At 32.3% G+C, this 15,360-nt stretch overlaps 1 protein-coding gene across 4 annotated transcripts in view; it reads right to left on the bottom strand.

Annotated features, from left to right (window-relative positions):
• Positions 1-15,122, bottom strand: part of LOC148619255 (uncharacterized) — a 40,894-nt gene extending 25,772 nt beyond the window's left edge. For 2 of the 4 annotated variants that reach the window (XR_015921559.1, XM_088578943.1), the window contains exons 1-2: positions 12,072-14,110; positions 352-420 (exon numbers count right to left, since the gene is read on the bottom strand). Coding sequence is in view for 3 of the 4 variants with exons in the window: in XM_088578943.1 (XP_088435069.1) it covers positions 352-420; positions 12,072-13,470 (1,468 nt within the window). In the remaining variant the exon portion in view is untranslated. Of the gene's footprint in view, positions 1-351; positions 421-12,071; positions 14,111-14,416 lie in introns of those variants that run through there. The other 2 variants (XM_088578942.1, XM_088578941.1) reach the window with 2 other exon arrangements.
• Between the last annotated feature and the right edge of the window lie 238 nt (positions 15,123-15,360).

Raw genomic sequence — 15,360 nt, 5'->3', positions numbered from 1 at the left:
CTATAATTCTCACAGCCACCTCTATGCACTGGAGTTCTTCCTTATTATGCTGAGACAAATTTTGTTAATATATGAGTACTAACATGACTATGAATAACTTAACTATAAGACAAACTGATGTCAAGTGAATTTTTAGTGCTGTCTCAATGTAAAACATGCAAAGAAAGTTAGTTTTTTTCAGAAGGCTCAATTGTCTATCCCTATTTCTCATCTGGTTCAACTTAAATGATCTCAAGTAGCTGCTTGTTTTTCTTGTGTGTGGGCACTCACTTTATATGGAATTTCTATTCATTTTGCATTATGACCTTCAAATACTTTGATTAACGTTTGGTGTATCAGTGCTATGATTACCTGATGGTTTGGATTTGTCAGGGGCTGTCAGGAACATCCATTGTCTTTCTGGTGGTGCTGTACTGTTGACTGTAAATATACAAAGTGAAACAATCAAATCATTCTACTCATGTCTTTTAAATTTGATACATGTCAATTTAAGACCAATTAAATTCAGTTTATATCTACATAGAACTTGCTACAGAGGCATTAATTATTATTCATACATCATATTTTTTTAAATAAATCTATAAAATATTTCTTGATTTTAGTAGGGTCCTAACAATATCAGTTGTTCAGGTCAAACTTCATTAAGACACAGATACTGAACAGATTTGTAAGGAAAAAAAAATCAGCATCATGGTACAATTATTTTGTTCTTTAATCTCCACAAAAAAGGACTACTATTATCCATGTGACACCAAATTACATAATTCTGATGCAATTACATAGCTCTATAATGAACATATCTAGGTCAACTCTGAGTGTATTTTGTATGGGAATTATCTAACAGGTTTTTGAAACATAGATGGGACTTCCTATAACCGTGACATACCAGAATGAAGTTAGAATTAGCTCCTTGTCACACAAACCAAATTTATCATTGACAAGACAGGATGCATGATCATGAAAATCTAAGATACAGTTCTCAGCTATAGTCACTTTCTCATTAAAAACAATATTTAAGCTTCATGGCCAGCATATCATGCACACCTATATATAGGATAGCAAGTTAAGTTTATTTACATGTTATACAAGGCCATAGTATCCTCAATAGCCAATGATCATAGTTTTGTCTGGGACTTTCATCAAAACATGACCTACTTTAAGAAAGACATTCTCATTATATCTACATTGAATTCAGGTTCAACCTGCTACATAAGATCAATACAGCAGCACTGAAACATGTTACACCATGACAAAGCATGCAGTGATACCAATGAGATTTAACCACCACAACATCATTATTTATAACAAAAAGTTATTTCAAGAGAAGCAGACCAAACAGCAAAATCACACTGTCCTTGAATAGTTCCCATTTCAACCTCGTGCTACAACAACAATGTTCGCCTAGTTCTGATTTGCATGGACTTTAAAAGATATCTCCCCTAGATTAAATATACATCTGAATCCTTAACTTTTCAATTCATTTCAGTTGAAGAGGATGATCGACGACACATGGGTCAACCCATGACCTTTTATGTGCAGCACAGGAATGCCATATTATACCAACTTATTATCATATATAAAAAGTTTTTTTTGTATCTCAGCTTCACAAGCAAGTTACTCATATTCAGATATCAAGAGAAAGTGAAAACCTCAGACAACACATGATACCAGACATTTAACCTGAAGGAAATATTACAATTGGTTGCTAATCCAACAGGATACATCTTTCATTGCCTGATATACTTTAATAAAGTAAGAAACCTTTCCTTTCTTCTTTTGACCAGCATTCAAATTGATTTTTAGGTCATATATAAAAAGTCCCTTGGTTGGTTGACCTATTTATTATTGAATCAATACATAAAAATAGTGGAATAGTGGATCATTGAGAAGAACAAAGGAGTGCAGTGTTCTGAGGCTGACTCATAAAAGACAAAGGATCTACCTAACTTCAAAATGAAAAAACATTAGGGTAATAAGCTGCAATGGAATATGGAGCAATCACTGATAGGAACAATGCTCTTTGTTCTTATTTGTCATCTTTTAAACAATACCATTATGTAGACCTAATCCTATCTCTGTTCATGGCCAAGGTTTCTAATAAAATTACCTTAAGCAAATTATAATACATGCATGTAATTTAGTTTTCTTATTCTTTATTTCCCACAGGATAGTGAATGTCTTCACAACTTTATTAGGTATTCAAATATGAAAAATTGCTGATGTTTTCCCTTCAGAACATTATGTAACTTATTTTATAGTCTAAGAAAAAAAAAAGAATATCACTATTTTAATAAAGTGTAGAAAGGAAGTGTTACATACATCGATAAATAACATTTCTTTTAGATTTGGCTAGGGCAAAAAAGGCTCAGCTCAGGCCATACATGATGAATAATAACAAATACTACCATTGAGTATACAAAATACCATGCATAATACACAAATCACCCTTCATTCAATGAATCCACTTAGTAGATTTATCATATAAGAATCAGCAGTCATACTAAAATCTCATAGACTATTGTTAAAACCAAATGTATTGTAAACATATGCAAATAACTGGATATACAACATGTTCTTACAACCTGAAATTATTTTCCAAATGTTTATTGACATGTTAGGGTTGTTATTTTACACTTATAAGATAAAAAAAATGGAATATTCACAGTAGGTAAGAAAGATCAACTACAGAAAAGCAACATACAGTAGGAAGTAACTAATTATGAACAGAGGTGTGTACAACCTAATACAACAAAATCTCATTTAAACCTTTCTACAAGAGATATTCTATTATTAGCAATTTATCATAGAAAGAGAAACCAGTGGAATGACCACACAATAACAGTAATCACTTCAATCAAAGTCTACTACAACATTCAATGTTAATGGTAGTTATCACCATATAAACAGATATAATCTGAGGGGATTGTGAAAATCAAACTAATCATCATAATCAGTAAACCATCTCCTAACACTCTAACAAAAGGACCCAGACAGATTACATTTTGACAGTCACTAGTCTGAAGCAGTAGTAAGGACAACATGTTTCCCTTCCCTTAAACCAGATCTATTTTTTTTTAAATTGACCTGAATGGTTATAGGTTGCTGAACCTCAAGTGGAGATTGTTGAATTCTTCGTAAATTTATGTATCTATGCATCTTATGTTAAGACAATTGCTTTTGTTTTGCAAACTAATAATATGCATATAACAGGGTTCAGTAACAACATTTAAATGCAAGATAACAATTAACTAAATTTGAGCATTGAAGTGATATAATCCACAAAGATTTAAAAAAAACAACTGAAGTGTGGATCAACCAGCAGATTTAACCTTAAAATGTCCTTTAAATATAATAATTATGTCCTTTTTAACTTTCATTGTGATTTGTTTTATATTCTCCAAAACCTTTATCTACTAAGGGTTATTATGAGCTAGAACAAAAACTTTCCTCCTAGTCAACAACAGTTGGACTTAGCCAGACTGTCAGGAACAGACTTCTATCACTGACTACCAATCAAAATCAACTTAAAAATTTAAATCATAAATATATTTTGACAAATATTTAGAAAGAAATCAAACATAACAGACAATGATCCTTCAGAGAAATTCACAACACTAACAATGACCTGTAGTTTGAATAACCTTGAAGGATCTGGACAACATTTCACTATCTTCCAAAGACAATCAATATCAAACAGACCCTATCTTATCCCTGTGACAATGTCAAGCCAACATTGTAAAAGGGTAATCAAGGGAACCAAGGTTATAGCAGTAATCAAAAGAATGTAATCCAGGGACAAAGACCAGACAAGGAAAACAGACATACACAACGAAGAACATAAAGTAACTAAAATCATACATACAAAGTAACAGAAGTAAATGAACAACTTGGACTCCACTAAAAACTGAGAGCATGGGCCAAGTTACCAGTAGGGTAAACGTTCTCTGCTTTTCTAGAAACATTTCTAGAAACATTCGTGAACAGATCATATTTAAGTATAGCAGCTTAATCTTAAACAAAGGGTGTTAATGATTGTGAACAACAGTTTTGTTACTTTATGGACAATTTCAGCCACAAATCTGAACCTTTTAGAAACAAACAAATAATGTCTGTTCATGATCATTTCTCTCACTTTACTGTGTGACAAGGATGATATGTATTACTTTTCTGATTCTGTAAATTTACAATTTATTGAGCAAGTACATCTGCTCATTTTTCAATGTAAAGAAACCCAAATTTTAACACCAAACCTTCCCCTAACAATAGAGAGAACAGTTTGATCATTCTTTAATTGATATTTCTACATGCATGACTTCAAAGGAAACACATCTCAAACTTGTTCCTCAAAGGAAAAATTGGTGAAACCTTTCTACCTTTAACAGTCATATATTTCGAAGGTTAGATCAGTTTTACATATTGAATGGAAGTGTTAAGAGTTTTTATGGCCTATAAATCAGGAACACCTCAATCACCCTCCCAATCAAATAGATAGGAAGAAAATCTCACTATTTTCTTTGTCCTCCAAAATGAACATGAACACATGAAAACCCCTCCTTCTCCAACAATGAAATATTCATAAAATCTTTATTAACAAATATTTCCTCAATGTACATATGTTTAAATTCAATTTAACAAGGGTTCAACCAATTTGCATTTCTATAATATAAATACTGACAAGAAATATTATGCTTAAAACCTTATAAATCTTCTACTATGTATAAACATTCTTTGACTTTCTATTGTATGGGTCTATACCTAACTCCTTAACTTTAAATTATTGAAAGAAACTTAGAGGCCTTTTAAATCATGAAAAACGAGAATATGTTCCTTTCCTATCATAAATGTCAATGATACATGTTTAGACACAGAAGTAATGTTTTATGAAAAGTTGGACTGAGAGTGTTCTAGGATTCCACTTTCCCATCATCCACAGCAAATGCAATTTTAATGTGGGAAAGATGTTTGTTTCACCTCCCCTTTGCCAAGTAGAAAACTTGAATTTCTGAAACAATTTGCTAAATTTGGAAAGCATGTGTGGGAAAGTTAATTTCATGTTGAAAGTTGAATTTAAAAAAAAAATCCTAGAACACTGGACTGAAATATTCAAGTCAATTCATAGTTTTGTCTTTATGACTATCATTTAACACCATTTGTCTTCACAGATAACAGTAATATATGACCATAAAGAACAAAAACAAAAACAAAACAAAAAACAACTTGCAATGTATGGACATGGTATGTTCAAAAACTTGGCTATGGATAAAATTGATTATTACAAAACAACAAAATGGTCCCCATTTACAAGAAGTGTTCTAAATAATCACATTTTACCACCATAGTCCCCATTAACAAGAAGTGATCTACACAAGTACATTTCACCACCATGGTCCCCATTAACAAAAATGTTCTAGATAAGTACATTTCACCACCATGGTCCCCATTAACAAAAATGCTCTAGACAAGTACATTTCACCACCATGGTCCCCATTAACAAAAATGTTCTAGATAAGTACATTTCACCACCATGGTCCCAATAAAAAAGAAGTGTTCCAGTGACCAAGTAACATAGAGTGCTCTAGAGAAGTTTAATAAACCACCATAAGCATCATTATATAGATCAAAGTACTGGTATTTCTCAATCAAAATAATAATGTATAGTAGAGTATCTAAAAGTCAAACATTTTATACACTACAATACTTTACTTAAAATACCAGTAGATTAAGTTCAAGATAACATTTTAAAATTCATATAAAAAAACTTGCATTTGTCATTAGTTCAATAACCTTGATGTCAAATATTTAACACAATAATGAGCTTCAGTACACAAGTTTCAGCTGTCACAGTTGTTTTTTGGACTGTGAAGTCCATCAACATACTTAGAAAACATTAGATACAACAGTTTGGATACCATACAGTTTCAGAGAACAACAAATATTTTTTTAGTCTGACCTCCACCATTGAAAGCAAACATTTCATCAAACCTGCTGTTTTGTAAACCAGAGTAGACAGCAATCTCTTCTAACAATATAATGTACTTTATAAATGGAGATCTGACAGAGAAAAATAAAAATAATAAACCCTCATACAGGTGTTCAGTTTCATGCTTCAATATCATTAGAACATTGGAAAAACCAAAAATACCCTGAACTGTAAGAGGGATTTTCTGTGCCTTTGAAATTAAACATTTTGTTGCCAAAATTAGAATGCTTAAGTTTAAAGAAAATTCAATAACCATAACCTCACTACAGAAACTGCTTTAAAGCATTTCAATTCAATGGTCACACTGCTTATAAGAGGAAATGGTTTAAACTTCAATGTCATTTGCATAAAACTTATATTTATGGAAGACATTGACACAAAATTAGAATAAACAAAAAAGTGTTCTCTAACTCCAACAACAGATATGCAGTAGACAATATCGTACTGAATTCCATAGAAATAAAAACTTTTGATCAAACAAATCTCCATATTAGTAATAGGTGAAAGAAACTGTAAAATTTGTCATGTCAGCAAACAAATGACAGCATTATAACACAAACTTAACATTCACAAACAAAATTTTTTTCCTATTGAATTTCATGGTTGCTCTTTGTTAAATGTAAATAGGGTTAAATATTCTACTATATCAGAATTACATTTGTAACATAAGAAATGATATATCAATTTATCTTGTTACTAGCATGTTTTGCTAGAGACTAAGATAGTACAGAGAATTAAGTTAAAACAAAAAATTACATGCTATATGGCAGGTTATTTTGGAAGGTGTAAAATTTGGTGATTTTTAAGCAAATTTTGGTGTTTCTAATTTTGGCGGCGACGAAGTTATGTACTTAAGCAAAGAGTAATTATTTTGAGGAATTTATGTCAAGGTTATTAGACAGACAGCTAAGATATGCAAGAATACCTGCAAAATGGAACATGCAAAAGACAAACAGAATCTGCTGGTACGAAAGCAATTATGGGGTCTCAAGAAGCAAGTAATTAATCTAGGGTATATTAAGTAATTTAACAGAAATGAAATTCAAATGTTTACTTTAGTAAATAGATCCTTTATCTAAAAAAAAACAGCAACATGACAAGGATGTGAACTTTCAGGGCACAACTGTTGCAATGGTAAAAGAACTTGGAACTAGAATAAAGGGACCAGATTACCAACTAACATGGGTAAAATAGACATGTAAAAGTTAAAATGTGAGAGTACATTGCACACACCAAGACACAGTTTATATGTTTTCAAAAGATTGATGATGCTGTTTATAAAGCAATGCATCAATCTTCTCTCTTTACATAAATATTGACATGGACTTGTTTACATCCAATAAGAGTAAACATAAATATGCTAGGTCTAGGACCTAGGGTAAAAATATATCAGAGGTCCTGCATCAGTATTAATTTGTACTGCTTATCTTACAGGTGCACCTGGTCCATGCTCTCAGTTTTTAGTGGAGTATGAGCTCATTTACTTTTGTTACTTTGTAAACTTGGTGTTCTTTGTTGCGTGTGCCTGTTTTCATGTCTGGTCTTTGTCCCTGGATTACATTCTTTTGATTACCGCTAGAACCTTGGTTCCTTTGATAACTCTTTGAATCATTGAACCAAATGAAGACTTCTAAACTTTTGTTATTATTGTATGTTATAAAACTCTCTTAGTCTTAGTACAGCTCACATGCCAATAGGTATCAACTGAAGTCATAGTTCGAGAAAAAATTCATATTACATTTTACACGTTTGAGTTGTTTCATCATCATAAATTTTATAAAATCTGATGTATTCATATACTTATTTGATACTTTTGACACTTAAGGATTGATAATATACAATAGAAAATGATTTCAAAGACTTGAGACAGCGATCAATCAGAGGATAATGACAAATTCATCTCTGTCGGACTTTGGTTTTGAAAAATAAATCTTAATATCAAGTTAAGCAAAATAAAAAAGACAAATATGTTTTAAGGTCCTCTATAAATTGGCTTATAAAGGTAAACCCAATTTTTCTGCTTTCTACTGGAGGTTTGATTGACCAAAATATTTGCATGTATACAAGTCATATATTCAAATGGTTTTAATGAAGATTTCCATAAATATGCATGTTTTAACCATTGAGGACAAGGAAAGTATAGTGTTGATAAATAATAAATGTCCTATTTATTAAGAAATGGCAGACTTCTCTTTTCACCAAAACTTCCATATTTTGAATAGAATGAGAAAAACATTTTAAATCCTGAAAAGGTACCCTCTCAATAGGCCCATCAGTCAAACACTTCATTCTTCCTACAGATAACTAAAGATATTTAACTAATAAGGAAATTTTTACACATCTAAATGGACTTAAAACTGGTACAACACATAGATAGCAAATACTAACAAAACACAATGTCTAGATAATCAACTTCTCCTTACAAGGGATTTACTCTGAAACCAAGACAAAAATCATCCGTATTGGAAGGAAAAAAACAGGGGAAAAACAGAAAACATGGAAAATACAAGTGATAACTCAAGTATTTTCTGACAGGAAAAAAATAATGCAGCTTTTGCCTTTAATACAAAATGTAGTCAAATAGACCATAATAAAATACATAACCTGTTAAATTGTTGTCAACCTTTTTAATTCTTAATTACTGTTCATGTGGTACAAAATGCAATAAATAAAATAGTACCTCCACATTAAAATAATATTTTATCTGATGAATTACACTTTACAATTAACAGTGCCAATAATCTATGATTCTCTAGAACAAAAATACTAAAATATTATCTTTTAGTCTTCTAATCCTCCTAATACATCGGATCAGAGATTACAACTTAAATGTCCTTCATGAACGTATGGAGGCTAATCAGTACAATATAACATGCATGCAAACAATTATTTAAATATGCAAAGTGGAAGTGGTGGCTTATATTCTAGGGTGACTAAGTACAAGGCAAAAACCACATGATAAGTCCTTATTCATTACAATTATTGAACAATTTCAATGTGTACAACAAAAATGAAATGAAGACACTCCCTTTTAATATAACACGAGTTCATACATTATATATTTCATCTTTAAAAATAATTTACACCACACAATATCAATTTTTTTTAAAATAAAAGTACTAGCTTAATGCCATGAAAAGTGAGTAAATGTTCATTTAACAGAAAATGTAGTACTATAGGGCCTTGATGTATTGATAAATAGTGTTAAAGTTTTACTGGTAAACCTACATATTTTAGTCAAGATGCATCCTACTTGACAGCAGCTACAAGTTAGAGTAAAAACTAAGGTGTCTACAGTATGACATCATCAGAATAGATCCATCACTTCACAGGTAAAAACAAGGCAAAAATACTACAATTCTATTTACATATTCTTTAACTTGGTACAAGTTTTTTGTAACATTGATATTAGGCATCCTAATTATCTAAACTGGATGTTTAACTTTAGATGAGGAAATAAGAGGCCATTGTACTATACATGTCCACCAAAAATCTACTTAACATTCTAAATTCAAACACTTTGCCATACACCAACACTGGAACTTCAATTTTTTTTAAAACTAATGAGTTTAACTATATGTATAATATTAGATTCTAAGAACCTCTGAATCTTCTTTAGACTGGACCATCGATTCAAATGACAGACCAGTAGTACTAGAAGAACAATGAAACCGATCTAAACTGAATCCCTTTAGGTCTGTAGAATGTGTTCGGTCTAAACTGAATCCCTTTAGGACTGTAGAAAGTGTACAGTCTAAACTAAATCCCTTAAGGACTGTAGAATGTGTTCGGTCTAAACTAAATCCCTTTAGGACTGTAGAAAGTGTTTGGTCTAAACTGAATCCCTTTAGGACTGCAGAATGTGTTCGGTCTAAACTGAATCCCTTCAGGACTGTAGAAAGTGTTTGGTCTAAACTAAATCCCTTAAGGACTGTAGAATATGTTCTGTCCAAACGAAATCCCTTTAGGACTGTAGAAAGTGTTTGGTCTAAACTGAATCTCTTTAGGACTGTAGAATGTTAAGGACTCCAGAATGTGTTTGGTCTAAACTGAATGTCTTTAGGACTGTAGAAAGTGTTCAATCTAAACTAAACCCTTTGAGGACTGTACATTGTGTTTGGTGTACACAAGTTCAAAATATATTTAATTAAATATGGACTTTGAATAGAAGCTGGTTTAGACAGGTTTTTGGGTGATTCAGTGTTTGGTTTAGACAGGTTTTACTCTATTTGTACTTCTTTTGTACCACTTAATAGAAAGCTAGTCTGGTGTGCCAAGGACTATTCACTGATATGTGGCACAATTTACACTTTATAACAGGTTCAATGCCAGTTAGTCTTATCACTCCTTTACTTGACTTAGGACATTTTAATTTCTAGACCAACAATCTATCTGAAACTATGTATAACAAACTAGGTAAATAATCATATTGCCTTTAAGCAGAAATAAGTGCTATTTAATATGTTAAATTTCTCTGGAATGCAATGTGATACAAGATACAAATAGATATCTTTGTCCAACTGTCAAGATTAGTGATTAGGCAGCCTATAGACCCAGAAGGTATAGTCCAAAGTGATGACGTAATCAAAAAGATAGTGGGGACAACCTAAGGTCAATGGATAGATCATATTAGTCATATCATCTCTATATTAACTGTACTCATAAATAAAAAAATACAATAATAAACATTAAATAAGATCTGGTTATTCCATAACTAATAAATAGCTTCAAATGTATTTTATAAGAATAAGAATTAAAATACTGTAATAGTTAAAATTTTGCATATATAATATCATTGTATTTACAGTCCAGTGCTTTGGTAAAACCATGAAAACTGAGGCAACATTTTTCTAAAATTTTTGTCAAGTCTTTTACAAAGCCAGTCTTCCATATCACCAACATTAACTTATTTTATGGACTATATCTTTTCCGCCCTATTTAATAATTGACTAAAGTCATGAAGCATTTACCAAACCAATTATCAAGTGTTTGAAAGCCTTTGTGACTTTATTGACAAGCTTGTGCCTTTTTTCAGAATACCATTATATTGCTCATTTTCCATTTTGAAACGGTGCACTTAGGGCATCAATTTTCTCCATTGTGATACATTTTAGTATTTACTCTCAATTAAACAAAACAATGGGAATCGTTTATCAACCATTATACTAATTAGAACCTGTTTTCCATAAACTCAGTAATACTTTTAAACAAAGGCATGTTAAAAAAAAAAAATTAGATTTTTTGTGTAAATTTGTGGTCCATTACAAAAACTGTATACTAGAGGCAGACTGTATGGTTATAACACGAGTACCAATGGTAGGAAGACAATCAATATTCTCAGATCTATAACTTTACTACACAATACTAGTTAATAACCATATTTGCCCATAAACACGATCAATGTAATATTGGAGAAGAGAAACTGTGATACGAGGGGGGAAAGGGCATGAGAAAATATTTGTTTTTAACATAATGGTATTAATCAAAATATTGGTATTGACTGAACATTGCAATCAAACCCCAATTTATTAAATTTGTCAACAGATATAGCAACAAACATCAATACTAGGTACACAATGGGGCAAATATGTTCTCCATGTCAATACTAGGTACACAATGGGGCAAATTTGTTCTCCACGAGAAGTAATTACCAGTAGCAGTTATTGGTTCACAATTCATTAATTCTATAACAAAGGAAATATAAGAGCTTACTTATTATTGATATTGTGTCAAGTAAAACAGGGTACCAACTCAGACAACTTTCATTCTCACTTCAAACAGTTCATTAGGTATTCGTTAAAATTAATCCCCACTAATTAGACAAACTTCTCATTACTATTCCCAACAGAAGTTCTCTTGCATACAGCTTGATTTTCATGAACAATAATAACCATTTATCTATACCTGTACGTGCCAAGTTTTTTCATAAAAAATGTAAGATTCTTGGCTTAGTTTGAGTCTGTCTGAACAACCATGACCAAGTTATGAAAATTTTCATTTCAGCATCTTAGGCTTTGGTGCAAGTTAGTGTTAATACACTACTTGAACTATAACCTGGAGTGACAAATATGATCATACAACCTATACTTACAGGATCTGAGTTCCTCTGGTGGAATCATCAAGTGTCGTGGTATAGAACTGGTATCGGCAGGCATATACAGCGGTGTAGATAGGTAAGGTGGGTATAAGTAAGGCCAGTACCAGTAAGGAGACATGGCCAGGTATGAAGACATCGTTGTGCTCGACAATAATGGATATGTAGATTGAGAAGTTGCATAGTAACTATCGTTGGTATGATACGGGTAATCATGATTGTAGAAAACAGTGAATGTGACATCAGTGTCCGTGAGATCAATGAAAACACTATCTGGATAATGATATGTACCAGCTTTGCTCTTTATTTTTGCAATGTCTATGTCTAGAAGTTGTTTCTTTGCTTGTACACTTTTATCTGCATTTGTAGATTCATTAGGTGGATTTCTTTTTCTAGACAGGGCACTATTGGTGACATTTTCTAGGAATTCTTGTCTTGTTTCATCTTCAGTCTCATTCATTTCATCCTCAGCTTCTGAGATTCTGACTTCAGTAGTCTGTGGCTTAGTGACAGCCTCTTGGTTATCTAGAGTACTACAGTAGTACTGGAGATTAGCCAGATCTGACTGACACTGGGGACAATCAGCTGGTGGACAATCATACCGAATCAGTGGACAACCAGTAGTATATCTAGCTAATTGTTCTAACTCCTCCTTGGTAAACTCAGATTCTGTTGTTTCAAGCTGTGTACTCGAGGCATCAGAATCAGATTGGATTTCTGAACTAGAGATAACTGAACCATTGTCGCTTTCTGATTCTTCTGTAATTGAACTTTTTTCACTTGAATTTAAATCATTGCATATCAAGTCGACATTATCACATTCAACAATACTACGTGGCTTATCTCCATTGTCTGGAGACATGTATGAGTTATTTAATACATAGTTAGCTACAAACTTTGAGTATGATTTCTTAGAGTTTTTAACTAAATTTGAAGGTGCACTAAATGTTTGCTTCTGATGAGATTTCTCCAAAACTGAAATCAAGGCACTTAGATTTTTAACGTCTTTTTTTGTCTTAATTTCCTTGGGACTAACAATTTCATCCTGAGCATCACTTTCTGAGCTTTTACTATCAGTGTCAGTGCTATCTTTCTTGGCCCTGAGCAAAATGGTTTCGGCAAGAGATCTTTGTTTTCGGTTCAGAGCTGCTTTAAGGGTGTCTTTCAAGGGAATAACAATAGGGGTATTGGCTTTACTACATCTATCTTTACGTTTGGACTTCTGTTTCCATCTATTATTCCCTTTAGATCTCTCCTTCAAACATCTTTTACAAGAAGATACATTAGAATTATATGATGGGTAAAATTGTTTTAAATCAAAACTTACAGCATTCATCACACTTACTACTTCCCTTTTAACAGGCAGTGTTTGAACTTCTAATGACTCCTCTTCCATTGTCAAAAATTGTATGTCCACGTAGAAATAAATATTTTAATCTGTGTGTCACTTAAACACACCTGAAACAATAGGAAATGTGGTTATCAAACCACACTACTACGTCCTTATGACTTAACTATTCCTCATTAAGAAATTATCATGTTAAACATTTATAGTAAAAAATAAAAACTACACATCAACTGTCACATGTCCTCAGTTGTTTACTCCATTGTTTGGACTAACATGTTTAGCATGAGAGATATCCAATATATTATAATGCTCTTTGTTGTAGTGAACTTTTGTACCTGTTGCCTCAAACAGGGTTGGTTTACAATCTGATCCTTCACCTGGTCCTAGATGAGCACATGTTTGTAGGTGATGTGAGCAATACTTTACTTCCTGTCCATTGTGTATGCTCCAGACAAAGAGAGTGACACAAAGCCAAAGGATTATAACCATTAAAGTTAAATGACCTCACACTAATTATTCCCTGTGACGACCTGAGGAAAAACAGAATTATTTAATCAACTTTCAGAATACTCCAATGCCTTGAAGGTAAAACTACACCAGTGACTTTACCTAAGTCTCTAACCAGACTATAATGTGATTGCTAAGATTAACCATATTTATAATAATGACAAAGAATCATAGGCCCATACATTACGCTTAGCAATCCAAAACCTATTCAAAATTAGTCAAGGATAAAAACACTAAGTAAGTGTGTGTATTACCATTTCCACAAGAACAGACATGTGATCTCTTACTACCTTTAAATGGTATAAAAAATATTTAAAATAATCTGTGCCTGTCCTTAAAATCTTACCGCCTTTTGCCAGCTTGTAGTAATTTTGTAGTAAAATTTTTATCTTATCTTTGAAAGGTCAAAACAGTACTGACAAACTTTGTGAATGAAATACTAAGAAGTGAAATCAACCTTAATATATTTACAAAGCAAACAACCCACCTTCTTTCTTCTGATTATTAACACCTCCTTGAGGATAAACCTTTCTCTCCTGAGATATCCATGATAACAATGCTAGTCTAAAAACCTTGTCAAGTAGAAATTCTTGTTTCCGTGATAAAACTCCTTGTCACTGGTCAGAAGGAGGGGCCATTTCTTTTGATATCACTGGATGATCTTAATCTGTTTTACAGATAGAATGGTCCATTTTCCTATCTGTAGATGAACTTAGTCCCTTGTGTAAGAGGTGTCTCTTGTTAAGGTGATAATAATAAAACACTCATCAGTAAACAATTACAGTGTAATATAAACATGTCCTGACAATTAGTGACGATTTCCTTGACTAACTTGACAGCTTTTATGGGTTCTCTGGAAAAATATGTATTTTCCTTTCTCAAAAAAACAATCAATATGCTCAGAAGAAAATTGTCCAAATGTTTACAATTTTCACTTCCAGTAGTGCTGAGCAGTAGTTTAAGTATCCTTCTCCAGTTGTAGAAAACGTTTATGATAAAGATATGTTGTATATACCTGAGTATGAATCAATAAACAGTCATATATTTCTATCACCCTGAGGTTAAGTGCCTGCTATGTCCTCATGTTTTTAGACATGACAAGAGCCCCAGTCCTATCATGGATGCTGTTATACAGAGGGAAATCACCTGAACTTCTTGACATCATCGATGTTAATAAGGCATCGGCAGTCATGTGACTTCTGAGAATATTATTGAACTGCTATAGACATGATCAACAATGATCTTGTGTGTCTACATGTTAGACCTAAGATCGTGGCTAATTATCCACTAATAGATTGACTGGTCATAATCATTTATTACGTAAACAGAAGGCCAATTATTTATAGATTAGGTCAATATATAATCACATCACTTCAGTTGGATTAATGTTGTTTTTTTTTCTGCACAATCATCAAATTTATTGGGAAAACC

This window comes from Perna viridis, chromosome 4, assembly GCF_037379345.1.
Source record: "Perna viridis isolate PV_CMFRI_1.1 ecotype Kerala chromosome 4, ASM3737934v1, whole genome shotgun sequence".
Taxonomy (NCBI): domain Eukaryota; kingdom Metazoa; phylum Mollusca; class Bivalvia; order Mytilida; family Mytilidae; genus Perna; species Perna viridis.
The sequence above is the reverse complement of the archived record's forward strand: the minus strand, read 5'-3'. Positions and strand labels throughout refer to the sequence as shown.